Consider the following 14,052-nt stretch of genomic DNA (forward strand, 5'->3'; position numbering starts at 1 on the left):
AAGCTATGGATGATCACCTGTCAGTGAACATCTGTTCACAGAGGATTTGGGGGGGGGGGCTCACTGCAGAGGCTGGTAACCCAAGAGAGATGGAATCAAAGCCAACTGTAGACTCTTTCCTTTTGATTTTCACTTGGATCACTCCCCAGAATAATATTATTGTATTTCTTTGGCTACTAATAATGATCATAAAATCAGCCTTTTTCCTCTTACAGGCAGACACATGCACAGAAAAAAAAACATGTTTTAATGTTCAGTCATGCAATATGTTGTGTGTGCTCACCTAAGAAAGGCAATATGCATTGAATCACCAGATACTCAGACCAAAGTGTACATTTTCAGCTTCAATCTTGTCAACACCATGTGGATAAGAAACATTAAAGACTCACCAGGGAGGCAAGTCACCAGCCCTTGGTGAGGAAGGACTAGCCCTCAACTATGACAAGCACAACCACACGAGCAGCTCTGGCGGCCAAATCGTGGGCAACAGCATCCTACCAGCTTCTATTTATTGTCCCATTGCTATGGGGCGAGCCCCTTTCACATTCATGGCATTTAACTGTTCAGGAATAGGGCGGGTGAACGGTCTTTAGACCAGAGAACAGAAAGACCAGAGGGAAGCTGAGCACCTCTAGAGACCTGTTCCTGCGGCAGTAGCAGCTGAGGGACAGTTGGAGCTCTCTGGCCGGCGCAGCCTAGGGAAATCAGCAGAAGGGCAGTTTCCTTCTCTATTATATGGAAGAAGTGTGCTTATGGAAGGGGCCCTGTGTTTAGTCCAACTAGCATTCTCGCTGTTCTCAAAGCGGGTCTTCCGTTCAGTCCTCCACCTCGCGGTGTGAGTGGGCAGGTGCGCCCGGGAAAGCCGCGGTGGAGGGAGTGCTGGGGGCGGGGCGGGGCAGAGCGGAGATCTGCGGGAGGGAGGCCAGCCCGGAGGTCTAAGGCTGGGATGCGGGGAGGATGTCCCTGGAAGGGAAAGGTTTGGAACATCAGGAGTACTCTGCAATCACGGTTCCAACACTTTCAGCAAAGCCCAGTCACAAAACGTCCATCCTCCGTGCTCTCCCCTTTCTACCTCTGAGATCAGGCTGCCGGTCGCTGCTCTCTACCCCTTGCTGGATGCGAGCTCAGTAAAAGCGGGAGACCAGTGAGGCCAGAGGGGGCAGATCACGAAATTGTGTTGGCGTCGAGGATGGGCGGACCTAATCCGGAGTGGGGAAGGCGGGCGCGACTAGGAGGGGAAGGGAGAGGGGGCACTGTACGCCCAGCCTCTTTATCACTCGAAGGGAGATGGATGGTTTTCCGGGCCAGGAGTCCGGGCGCCCCGGCTCGCGATAGGGAGACGTCAGAGCGCTCTGGTCGGTGGTGGAAGAACCCCCCAGCCCCCCCCGCCCGGCTTCCATATAAAGTCGGGGCCCTAGTGGAGGCTGCAGCAGTGGCGCGGGCGGCAGCGGCGGGAGCTCCTTGGAGGTCCAGTCCTCCTTCGCTGCTCCGCCGGGGGCAGCGCACTCTCCGCCCGGCCTCGCGGCTGCGATACCAGGGCTTCCCGCCGGCATCATGGGCGGCCTCGAGCTCCCATTCGTCCTGTTGGCGCTGGTCCTCTGCCAGGCGCCCCTGGGGCCAGCAGCCCCGGTGCCGGTGGGCGAAGGGACCGTGCTGGCCAAGATGTATCCGCGCGGCAATCACTGGGCGGTGGGTGAGTGTCCTGGCCGCAAGAGCCGCGCGCTTTTGTCCCCGGAGGGATCAGCCAGCCCAAGGGGACCTGTCTCCGCATCTCAGCGTTTTCGCGGCCGGGCTGTGGGGCTTGGGCTTGCTCCGACCCTTCTACTAAAACACCGACCCGGATCTCCCAAACTCCACCCCACCTTTCCCCGTCCCGGGAAGACTGGGTCTCTAACTAACCGGAGACTGGTCCCTGAATCCTTTCCCGCTCGCTCTCTGTGGGTGCGCACCCGCTTCCTCCTCAGGGCGCAGAAGCCAGCGCGCAGCTCTCCAAAAATCCCAACCCTACGCTTCAGCTCATCTTCCCTCCGCACAAATCCGACACTTCCTTTTTTTTTTTCCCACCTTATCTCAACCCGCTCTGGCATGGGTCTCTCCTGGAACAACTTTGGGGAGCGAGATCTCGCGATCGTGTCTCTGAGCCTAGGTCTAGCCAGGTCCAGGCTACGACTCTTTCGAGCTTGGGCTGGAGCCCCTGCTGCGAGGTTGCGCCTCGCAAAGCCACAGGTGTGGGGTCCAGGGACGCTGCGCTCCCGCCCCGGGTTCCAAATCTGTTCAGCTAACAGTGCCGGAATGTATACTGTTTGTGGCTCTCCTGAGTTGTCTGGGTCCTGCTCTTTCCTTTACAGATCCTATCCCCCACCCCGCCTTTTGCCCACCCTCTTTCTTTCCAGCCGGCGGGCTCCGCGCTACAGGAATCGCGCGTGCTCTTAGCATTCACCCTAGCCTCTCTGTTCCTGGAGCCCCGCTCTTTCTCAGTCTCGGTCTATCTAAACGCACGACTTCGCCCTCTACCTTAGCGTCTTTCCCATCACCTCTGCCAACCTCCTGCTCTCCGACACCGGCGTGGTGATTCCCATGTCTCGATTCCCTGAAGCAAGGCGGAAGAGACTGCCTGATGGCGGGCGGAGCCGGGCGGGAGGGCGCCTGCCAGGTCAGGGGTCTGCCGAGGGCACACCCAGGACAAGTGGTAGTGTGCAGCCGCCGCCAGCTTCGCGATCACCCATCACCCGCGGGCCTTTGGGCTTCTCTAAGCATAGCCTCTTGCAATTGCAAGGGGTTCAACATCCCCAGATGTACCCCACCGCAGCTCACTGCACCAACCTCAACCTGGGAGCGGGCCCATCTCTAAAGAGATGGTGTGTGTGAGACAGAGACAGAGACACAGAGTCAACCACTTAGGACCAAACAGTGTGTTGAAAAAGTACTTATTAATTCAAATATCAACCTCCTGCCATGAAGAGGAGGAATTTGGGGGAAGGGGTGAGGCTGGAACTGGTTTCCTGGGCCTCTGTGTTGCCTTTGGTTTTGTCAGAGGAGAGAGAGCCCGGGATTGCCCAGGGCAATTTTTGTCGTTGCTATTATCATCCTCCCCCCAGGGTTGAAAGGATTTGTGCTCTCCCAGGACCTGGAGGAGCCCAGGAGAAGTTGGCCTGGGTGAGGCTGAGAAGCCCTGCACTTCCAGAATGAAGGACACTAACAAGGGGTCAAAGAACCCAAACTTAGAATTAGTAATTCTTAACAAGGATCTCTGGGAGCTTAAGTCCAGTGGCCATTGTCTGGTATAGCCACCATTCAGGAGGAGGAAAGGTGGAGTAGCCTTCGGATTTCCAACCTTTTTTCCTCAACAGTATTTTTATACCAACGGGACTTTCTATGAGGTAATAAGCCTTGCAGGCCCAAAGTAGAAGAACAGAGTTAACTGGGGAGCATGGTCATTATTTCTGGTGCAAGCCAGGCCCAACCTGTTTTGCTGTAGTTCTGCAACATGACTGTCCCCAGGTACTTAGGGTGTCTGCATTTATTCACCCTTCCTAGTGGTAACCCCAAAGTACACAGACCAGCAGCAACCACAAATGCCACTTTGAAAATTATTATTAAATGTACCCTTTTCTCTTTCCCCTGTTTGTACAGGGTGTGAGGAAGAGCAAGGGAAGAAGGAAGTCAAGAATAATATAAATTTCAGCCTAAAATTACATTGTATATTTTAAAAGTTTGTTGTATGTACACATACCAATGTTGGAATAAGAAGTGTTGGCAGGGACAAAGGATGTCAAGTTTCAAGTTTAGCTTTCAATTATCCCAAACCAATGCCAATCCTCTCCAATCACAAAGACACACAGTTTAGTTTTAATTAGTGCAAAACTAAAGACACATATTGCTGTCTACAAGGAAGCTGTCAGCTTCATTGCAGGCCTGTTAACTGATTTGCTCCTTCCACCTGACAGAAGCAGAGTGTAGCAACGGAAAAGGAGATGACAGCTAGAAAATGTAGCATGCTCCTCTGTGGCTGGATGTCCATGGGAATGTTTGTGCAATGAAAATGTGTGTCAACACACACTATTCTCAATGCTTCCATGCAATGTTCTTAGTGTTGGCTCTTTGATGTGATGCTTGTCCCAGAAGGTGGAATTGGAAAGCACCACTATGAAGCTGCAAAGTGGCTTGACACTGCAGTGCTGACTCAGAAACTGGGGGATTTAAAGTGTGGCTCTAGGACTGGGGGGTATAGCTCATGGTAGAGCACTTGCTTAGCATGCACAAGAGCCAGGATTCAATCCCAGCCCCACAAAAGCAAAACACAAAAACTCCATAAAAACTAGTTCTTAGAAGTACTCAGTACTTTAATCTACATGTTGATGTATATATTTTCTTAAGTTAGGATAATTTTCAAATTTTGACTTCAAGGAAATTCAGACCTGTCCATTAGTGGTTTCTTTAAATGATTCAAAAGAACAGAAGCTCTTTTCTCTCTGTCTTTCTGACCAAGGTTTTGTTTTGCAAATGCCTATTTTTTGTCTATGCTGAGATTTCCATTATTTTGATATGGACATGTGACAGATGATGATGGGAGGAGAGGTAGAAGTGGGCATATCCTCCATGTTGCCATGGAGACAATGATTTGGTTGACAGTAGCCAGCACAAAAGTGAAATAGGACCCAGGAAATGAGTGCTTCCCTGGGATGTTATAGATGGTGTGCTTTCCTTAATAACCAGCTTGTAGATCTAGTGATGGGGAGCTGAACATCACACACCCACCACACATGAAATTCAGTCCAGCGTCACAGGATCTGTGTTAAATTGATCACAGAATGGGTGATGACTTTATCCTCCCATTATAGAAAGTCTACAAAATTATTTGGCCATGACAAAATAAAGTTCTTGTTTGTAAAAATAATATCTCCATCACCCCTCTGTTTCAGAGCCAATAACTCCTTCCTCATTTCCAGCATCCTGACTAGATGATAGGCAATTAGGGAGGGCAAGAGGGACTGAGGTCATTACTGGGAGCATCAGGGTTCCAATCCTGCCTTCCAATCATCATGATTCAATTTCCTCTGTATAAATGAAGCTGATGCATCAGAACTTCCTGGGAAGTTGTTCAACATAATCACTGTTATGGCCAAGTGCAAGGTTATTTAGTGGATATCCAGGCACCAAGTTGGCCACGCATATAAGTGAAGAGCCAAGCCTTCAGGATCCCAGGGCTTCAGCTTGGAAACTGGTCTCAGTAGGGTCTTAAAATCATGTGAAGTCTCCTTGTTGTAAGTGACTTCGCAAGGACTTACACTGAAAATCTCATTCGAAGTCTCCCTCATATTGAATTAATTCTTCTCATTTACACAATGAGCCATTATATACTAATATACAGTATCTGTGCCTTTTTATAACATTGGAAGGCTTTTTTTCAGATCTTACTCTTTTTTCCAGACCCTGAATGATGTGTTGCTACCTTGTAGTTTTAGGAAGTTAAAAGGCACTTTGAAACAATATAATGGAATTTGGACTCTGAGCTGACTTTAATCCTAGGGGCCTTTGCTAATATCTGTGTGACCTCAGGTAAGCCTCATTTTCACCAAACCTATTACAGTAAAACCTACTGTGGTTTGAATCAAATGAAATAATCCACATTTAAACATTCTGGAAACTGTCAGTTGCAGTACATATGACAGTGATGAAGTTATAATGAGGCTTCTTTGTTGGTGGACAGTGCTCTGGGAAGGGGCCTCTTTTAAGTGACTGAAGGTCTTTCAAATATTGTTCCCATGATATTTGTCTTGAATATAATGCCAGTCTATGTTGTGACCATAAGGACTTTATCCAGTATATACTTTAAATCTAAAAAAAAACTTTTATTGGTGTTGGAAATTTCAAAGAGGTAAAGGACTAATTTCAGAGAGATGGGGTGAGAGAAAGCAGAAGAAGACAACACATGTGTGTAGCTGAAGCAATGGGTTAAAGTATTAAGACCGCAGACCCTGAATTCCCTGCCTGTTTCTCATCCTGTGTTAACTTCGATTGCAAACGCGAATTTCCCTGTCTTTAGCACTTTGGCCTCCTTAATGATGGCTTTATTTGTACAGCAGGTGCGTGTCCCTGAGGCCACTGAGAGACACTCACTGACCATTTCAGACCCAAGAGAAAACCCTGCATTTATGTGGTTGCCAAGTGTTAGTCAGAACTTGTTTCCAGCTTGTTTTTCATCACGCTCTTAACTAATAATGTCCAGGTGAAGTTTCCTAGATTCAATCTCAGCTAAAATTCTGAGAAAGTTTAAGTGAAAAATTCCTTTGGTACATTTGTATTAAAGATAAGAGGAAAGCAACACTTTTCTTTTCTTCTTCTTCTTTTAATCACACAAAGAAACATACCAAGGCCTTTATTTTCAGAAGCAATTCAGAATTGGCTGAGGAAGATGTTTAAAGCCCATTCTTCTGTTGGGAATGGAATTTGGTGCACACAGAATTGATGATAGAATTTGAGATTTAGAGGGTTCCTTAAGTTTAATCTAGCTCACCCTATTAATTTTATAGCTGAGAAAATTGAAGGCCAAGATATTAAACTACTTGGCTGAGGTCACCTGGCTAGTTCATAGAAATGATGGAACAAAAAACCAGATGTTATAGCTTGGATGTGACTTGTCATCCCCAAAGCCCCTGTGTTCATGCAGGAATGTTCAGAGGTGGAATGATTGAATTATGAGAGCTGGAACCTCTCAGTAGTAACTGCAGACAGATGGGGTGTGCCTGGAGGAGGTGGGTCACTGGGGTGTGCCCAGAGCAGTGTCCCTCTGCCTTGTCCTTCTGCCATGATACTCTAGAGCACTAGAGCCGAGAATTTGACAGACTGTGGACTAACCTCTGAAATCATGAGCCAAAATACACCTTCACTCTTCTAAGTTGTTCTTGTAGGGTATTTTGGTCACAGCGATGAAAACTGACTCCCGCGCCAGGACTCCTGGGTTACAGTTCTGAATTCTGTCCACCTTGTTGCACATTTTTAACACAGAGCAAAATCTGTCAGAGTAAATAAAATGCTATTTACGCTGCATATAGAAGGAAACGGCACACACGTAACTGTTTTTTTTTTAATCTTTCTTATCTACTCATTCCCATTGGTTAAATGTGTGGCATTCTGATCTGGTTTTGTTTGTGCAGGGCACTTAATGGGGAAAAAGAGCACGGGAGAGTTCCCCTACGTGTCCCAGGGAGATGGCCTGAAGCAGCAGCTGAGGAAACACACTCTATGGGAAGAGGCTGCAAGGAATTTGCTGGACCTTATACAGGATAAGGGGGACCGAAGCCATCAGCCACCTCAACTCCAGCCCCTGGGCAATCGCCAACCCACTTGGGATTCAGAGGAGCGCAGCAACTTGAAAGATGTAGGTGAGGCCAACATACTTGAGAAGTGGGGTGAAAGGTATTTGAGAAGAGTTGGAAAGAGAGGAAGCACAAAAGTGCTTATGATGTAAGTCTTAATAGCCACTCTGCGAGGCCAACACCAACATATGCTTACCAAAACAGCAGACAATTTCCATGCTGTCTTTTATTTTTGCCAGAATAGATTATTTTTCCTATGGTCCCATCAAAATGTTGTTGTTTCAAAACTTCCCTTTAGGAGTCCTATTAGCAATTGTGTTTATTTGAAGTTTCTCATTGATGGCCCTACCAAAATATTTTGATAATGAGGCCATGGACTCTATTCGAGTAAATCCCTGTGGGTCTGCAGATGTGTTTATTTTTGATAAGTACCATGGAAGAAAGAGCCTCTTCCTAGATGTTTTTCAGAAGGGGGCGTTTTTTGTTTGCATTCCTGTTTATATGCAAAGTAGTATTTCTTCTATTGGTTCCCAGATCATCGAGTTCAGGTTTTATCCTCATATTTCAAAACTTGATGAACATATCTGAAATCAACTGATTTGTCCTGCGTAGGATGTTATAGAGGATGGGGGAAATAATGATACCAAACGGTCAATGTTTAGATGCAAAGACAGTAAATAAAACAGAGAATAAATTTTATGGGACAAAAGCAAGACAACTGAAAATGAGATGATGATTGCTTTTATGAAATTTCCACAAAATATACAAGAAAAGGTAAAAATATTTGCAATTACAGGAATGGCTAGTTTATTGAATGTTCTCCATAGTTCAAATACTGGGCTATACAGTTTACCTCCAGTTTTTCAACTTAATGCTCACAGCAGTGTTAGGGGGAAGATTCTTTTACTCTCTCATATTGGTGGGGGCTGGGGTGTAATAGGAATTGAACCCAGGGCCTCACACATGCTAAGTACATGTTTTGCCACTGAGCTATATAGCCCCAGGCTTTCTGTTTTGGAGATGAGGAAACAGACCTAATCACACAGCTTTTCACTGGTGAACTTGGGACAAGAGCCTGTCCTGTGCTTGGTCAGCCCCAGACAGTGTGTGTCGTGCAGGCCATGTTCCGGGTAACGGTCCTTATTGATCTTAGATACACAGGATACAGGATGCAGCGGCAGGCCTTGCTCCTCTCTGTTTCTGGCAATAAATAATATTGCTTTTCACTTATGGAGCTTGGAGACCTCCCAGCTTCTCTCGTTCATGGTGGTTAGCTCTTTGATTGATGGCCCCCTTGCAGAGGCTCTGGCTGGCTTTGCCAAGCCTTAGTCAGCCTCTCTGGAGGGAGACTTTCTATTCCACTGCTCTTCCCTCTACTGGGGATTTTTCATGCTAAATGCAAACTAAAAGCTCATCTGTTGCAGGAAGCACCTGGAGAGAAAGTCTTTATAGTAGCTTTTGCTCAGAAAGAAAATCTGGGTTAAATCAACCAAGTCAGAGATAAGTGCCAACTTTGTACAAAGCCCTGAGTGAGTCTCTTGACAGATCTGTGTGATAGATGTTAGGTGATCAGCCCTCCTCTTTGCTGAAGGATCACATGCTGAGTGCTCTGGGAACTTGTGATTGGCTTCCGAGCCCTACCTAGCCATGCCCCACTTCTTGGTCAAGTGCTTTGCCTTCTCATTTGTTTGAAGAATTAAAAACAAAAAAAAAAAAAAAAAAACACCACCACAAAACCCTCAGAATCGATTTCTACAGACACTGAAATGGACTTACTTTTGCAGTGCATTGGAAAAATACTACTCCCCAACACACCCACCATGTAATCAATCTATCTATAGTGCCTCACTTGTTGAACCAAACAACAGTTCTAGTTCAAGTTGCTTATTTTCTGAACTTGGCTCACATCTTTAAATCTTTTGAAAAAATTCAAATCCTTCAAGGATCAAAACTCTTATATTCAGAAAAATTTCGGAAGCTTCCAAGACAATTGTGAAAGAAAATCTCCAAAAAGGTCTCTGAGTGGTAGTATTATAGGATTCATGGAGTGGGCAATAGTGGGGAGTAACTGCTTAAAAAGGGACTTCTAGCCTGGTGGGTGTGTGCCCTGATTATAGGGCACATACCTATAATCCCAGCAGCTCCAGAGGCTGAGGCAGGAGGATCATGAGTTCAAAGCCAGCCTCAGAAACTTAGTGAGGCCCTAAGCAACTTGTCGAGACCCTGTCTCAAAATAAATAATAAAAAGGGGTGGGATGTGGCTTAGTGGTTAAGGGACCTTGGGTTCAATCCCTGGTGCCAAAGAGAGAGAGAGAGAGAGAGAGAGAGAGAGAGAGAGAGAGAGAGAGACTTCCCCCATCGTGAGCTAAAAAAGGTAATTTTTTCTTAATCTGGCCTTGCTCTCTGTTTTTATGCGTTGCTTTTATTTTTACAGGTTTAGAAAACCCATCCCATTTGATCCCACCTCAGGTTGAAAAATAGCAACTGCAGACCAGTCGCATAGCCTTTCCCTGGTGAAACCAGGGCAAGAGCCTGTGTGCCAAGCTTTGGGCATATTTTCCAGAAATATGAAAAACAAAACAGAGACCAAGACAGTGTATCACTCCCCTTGCTTTGGAGATTCTGCCTCAATGAAAGTGTGTTGTTATGAAAACTGAAAACGTCTTATAATTATCTTATTCAAAAAGAAGGGGTGCCAAGAGAATAATTCTATTAGAAATCCATATATCTCGCGGTGCTGGAGAGAAGCTTAATAACTTAGCCAGAATTAGCAGCAGGAGCTTCAGAAGCTGAAGGACTTTGCTTAAAATTAAAAACTACCCACACATGCTCTCTTCTCCCACCGTAGTAATGAAGCACCGAGTCCTGCTGCCAACTCTCCCGGAGCTGGAGGTAGACATCCAGAGCATTTCCTATGATCTGATGACAAAGACATTTACTTAATTCAGGAAGATGTGTGGGAATCTGCACTGGCTCTGGATTAGGGCAAATGGGCACCATTTCCAAGCATAACTTTAAACTTTCGCCTGCACTTTCCCCACGAATCTTCTCATCCTATCCTGAAATCAGTGGAAATTTTACCCCATGATTTCTAATAAAGCCAGACAGCGTCGGGGTCGGCTCCAGGGTGTGGCTGTAGATGGTGCTGACTTCCGGTGCCAGTATTAGTTAGCCTTGGGGGTCTCTGTGATTGGGTCCCAGGCCACTGTTTTCCGTAGCCTTGGGTTTTTCTTTTTAGTGGACATGAAGAAGGGGTAGAGGGAGGGACTCCAGAAGCCGTTCTGGAAAGGAAGTAGAGGTGCAAGTTTGTCCTCACTTATAAGGGACCCCTCTCACTGTCCCATCAAATCAGTATGAACAGGATGAAACTTTTCTTAATCTTTGCAATGCTCCGAAGGAAGCTCGGCACACAGAACAGGCAGCATACAATCAGGAATAACTGACAGTCCTGGCTGTTTCTATGGAGGAAGAATGAAGGCAGCCCCCATCTCCAACACAGCTCCTCCTAACCCAGCCGCCTCTGTCCCGGGGTACCCTGACGGTGCCAAGCCACACAGCTCTTCTTCCTTTCCCCGCCTTGAGCCAGTCCTCCCAGTTCAATATTTTGAGCCAATGGGGGACATCTGTGTCTCTTCCCCAATGTCTCTGACTCCTCCCATGGACAGCAGCTCGCATGGCAAGATGGATGGTCTCATCTCCAGCAGCCTGGCAGCTCTCGGGCCCTTAGCGCCTGGGCTCTGGGAGGAAGGAAAAGCTAATTGGCCTGTGTGGGAATTGAACCCAGCCCTGGGCTCATTAGTACCTGCTTTCCAGTGGAGCCACAGGGCAGGTAACCGTTTGCCTCAGAATAGCAGTAGTGTCTTTATTAGGAACAAATGGCCCGTCTGGAAGCTGGGGAATCTGAATTGCCGGGGAGCCTTGGGAAGAGGAAGGAGCTCTAGTTTCTCATCTCATTGGGTAAACACTGCTATGGGACCAGAGAAGTGTTTTTAAATTCTAACTTCTCTTTCTTCAGTCTTAGTTAAGTTGAGCAGAAGCAGCAGCAAGCAAACCACACTACATTTAGAGTGCTGGCAGAGACCCGGACTGAGCTCCCCTTCCCGAGGTGCCCCACGACTACCAGTTACAGTCTAGGTTTGGGAGCGTTCGATGGTGCAATTTGGAAACTGGCTTTGATTGGTGTTACCAGGCTCTGCCAAAGTCAGCCAAGAAAGAACGAAAGTGCCTGTCCCCACCCCCCACGCCACCAGCTGCTACCCTAGGAGTCAAGTCCTGGGGATTACACTTTTCACTTCCAACACTGGTTGCAACATGCCTGAGAAATCACAGTAGGGACAAGGTAGGCAAATGCAACAACAGACCCCTCCCCAAATACAGCAATTCAAAAAGCGGAGGTCAGTTTCTCTCTTGGGGGTGTCTGTGGTGCTCAAACACTGCGTGGTCAGAATCATCCCTAGGGCTCACACGGGCAGGTCGAGGCCTCTCCCCAGAGTTTCCGAGCCGGGAAGGCCGGGCTGACCCAAAAATTCATCTGGTTTTCTACCGAGCTCCCCAGTGAGGCCAGTGGTTTCTTGCAGGAGGATTCGTCTTCAGGGTTGATAGTATGTCCGCTTCACTCTCTCTGCAGTTTTTCCAGTTGGCAGACTCTCTGCTCCAACCTCTCCAGGGGAAGGAAGGGATGCCCAGCTGAGGGACAATGACGATGGCCTCAGAGGAGCCAAACAAAATCCCTGAGAGACTGCCTTCCGCAAGTGTCACCTCGGCTGGATCGGCACCATCTCCTTTGTGCAGAACATCTAACCGTCCTCGTATCTCTCAACCTTGGCTGAGTCCGCGATTTCCCAGCAGCATCTTCTGGTCTGAACTTGTTTGCTGTAAGATTGTCCCAAATGAGTCTTCCAATGAAGCTTTTGCCATCTTGGCTCTTGGTTGATTAGGTCCAGGGCCCCGATCTGTCATCGTTCACAATAAAAGCTTAAACACCTTGTCTGAGAGGCAGGTTGCTCTCTTATTTCAAGTCCAAGTGGGAGGAGAGGGGGCAATGATGAACGGGACAGCTAGCGCGATTGCGTGCTTCTGGGTTTGCTGGCTAAGTCAGGCCGAATGGTCAGCTCTGCCTCTGAAGGCCACTTACCGAGGCCTTGGAGTGACGAATGGCCTTTCCAGGATCTCACCAGTCTCTCTATCATTGTCAGCCGCTGGGCTAGGTTGGAGATGGAGGCTGGCTGGCCCTCCTTGTCTCTTAGGAAGCCCCTTATAGTCAGTCCTTATCACTACCCATCAGGTAAGTTGCTGATGTCATCGATACATTCCCCATCCCACTCCTATAAGCTGAGACTGATCACCCTCATTTAATAGATGAGCCAACAGAGGACTAGAGAGGGCAGGTGACTTTCTCCAGGCCACACAGCAGGTGGAACTGGGATCCAAATGTCCATAGTCACAGATTTTCCCCAGCACCACATTTTAAACCTCCCGTTCATCATGTTTACCAAGTATCACTGGTTTTGTTTTTGTTTTGGGGTTTGTTGTTGTTTTTTTTTCCCTCAAAACTTCTTTGCCAATCTTAGAGAAGTCATCCCCCACGCCAGATTTGGTCAGCAAAAGGCTAAGATGAACTGGAGAGCTTGCCTTCCCTTTGCCTAGAAGGTGGCCCCGCAGGCCACTGATGCCCCTGGGCTGCATTTTATCAGGGTGTTTGCACATCAACAGGTTGAGAAGCTTCCTGACAGAGGTTTACTTTCTTCATTTAGGAAAATCACATTTGAAACCTTAGAGAGATTTATCTTGTTCTGGTTTTGATTGTTGAAGAACCACAAAGAGGTGACGTGTTCTTTCTCATTTCTTCTAAACTATGTCGATTCGAAACTTCCCCAAAGTGAGGCCTGGGGAACTGGGAAGACGAATCTCCTCTTCCAGGCCCCTGTTCTCTACCTCGGGGTCCTCCTGGGCCTCTCTTCCCAAGAACTTGATCCTGGGTTTTGTCAACTGAAGCCCACGCAGCTGCTGATGGAGGGTAAGCCCTCGGGAGGGTCCACCCTCCGGCAGCACACACCCAAAGATGAAAACATCTTCCAGAACCAGGCTAAGCTTTCTGTAACCGTGGCCTTGCAGGTAGGGAGGACAAGGCTCCCAGACAGGTGGAAACCCCATCTAGACTGTCACTGCTTGCATCATCTCCAGAGAGCAGACGCCCGTGGGACGTTTTCTCTGTGACATCAGGCTGGGAGCTCAGAATAGCTCCCTAGAGCTTCTGACCCTTGAGGACTCCCCTGTGCCCAGCCCAGGTCAGCACTAGAATCCCTTCATTTGAGAGAGGCTCTTCCTGACCAGGAGAACTGTCTTGAACTTGTTTGTAAGTGGAGTGACATCACTTATCTGTGAGGTCTGGTGGGTCCTGGCACCCATCTGGGGTAGCTGGAGTAAATGTGAATGGACATGAGATGGGAAAGGCCAGGAATCTGGGCTCAGGCCTTGAGCCTACACTTTGGTCAGTTGATGCGATGGTGATGCCAGAAGCACTCTGCAGAGCTGCCCCGGGGCGGGGACAGTCCTTCCTCCTGCCTCTGCCACCAGGTGCCCCAGCCCTGAAAACCTCTCCCTGGGGGTCACTCCCAAATCAGTCCAGAAGGAGTGTGGTCTGATTGGTGGGATCTAGATCACATGCCCATGGCTAGCTGCAAGGGCAGCTGGGAAATGTAGTTTTCAGGATTTTAGCTTGGGAATGTGGGAC

At 47.8% G+C, this 14,052-nt stretch overlaps 1 protein-coding gene across 2 annotated transcripts; it reads left to right on the plus strand.

The window, feature by feature from the left end:
- The first annotated feature begins 1,460 nt into the window (after window positions 1-1,460).
- Window positions 1,461-12,306, plus strand: Grp (gastrin releasing peptide). 2 transcript variants are annotated; one of them, XM_058571327.1, is made up of 3 exons: window positions 1,461-1,693; window positions 7,158-7,385; window positions 11,947-12,306. In XM_058571327.1, the coding sequence occupies exons 1-3, from the start codon at window positions 1,555-1,557 to the stop codon at window positions 12,051-12,053; spliced, it is 474 nt and encodes a 157-aa protein (XP_058427310.1). In that variant the 5' UTR covers window positions 1,461-1,554; the 3' UTR covers window positions 12,054-12,306. The 2 variants fall into 2 exon arrangements, with proteins under 2 accessions (XP_058427310.1, XP_058427311.1); XM_058571328.1 differs by having other exon boundaries at window positions 7,158-7,381.
- Window positions 12,307-14,052: the final 1,746 nt, after the last annotated feature.

Source organism: Marmota monax, unplaced genomic scaffold (assembly GCF_021218885.2).
Source record: "Marmota monax isolate L192 unplaced genomic scaffold, Marmota_monax_Labrador192_F-V1.1 WCK01_AAM20220418_F8-fsc00088, whole genome shotgun sequence".
Classification (NCBI taxonomy): domain Eukaryota; kingdom Metazoa; phylum Chordata; class Mammalia; order Rodentia; family Sciuridae; genus Marmota; species Marmota monax.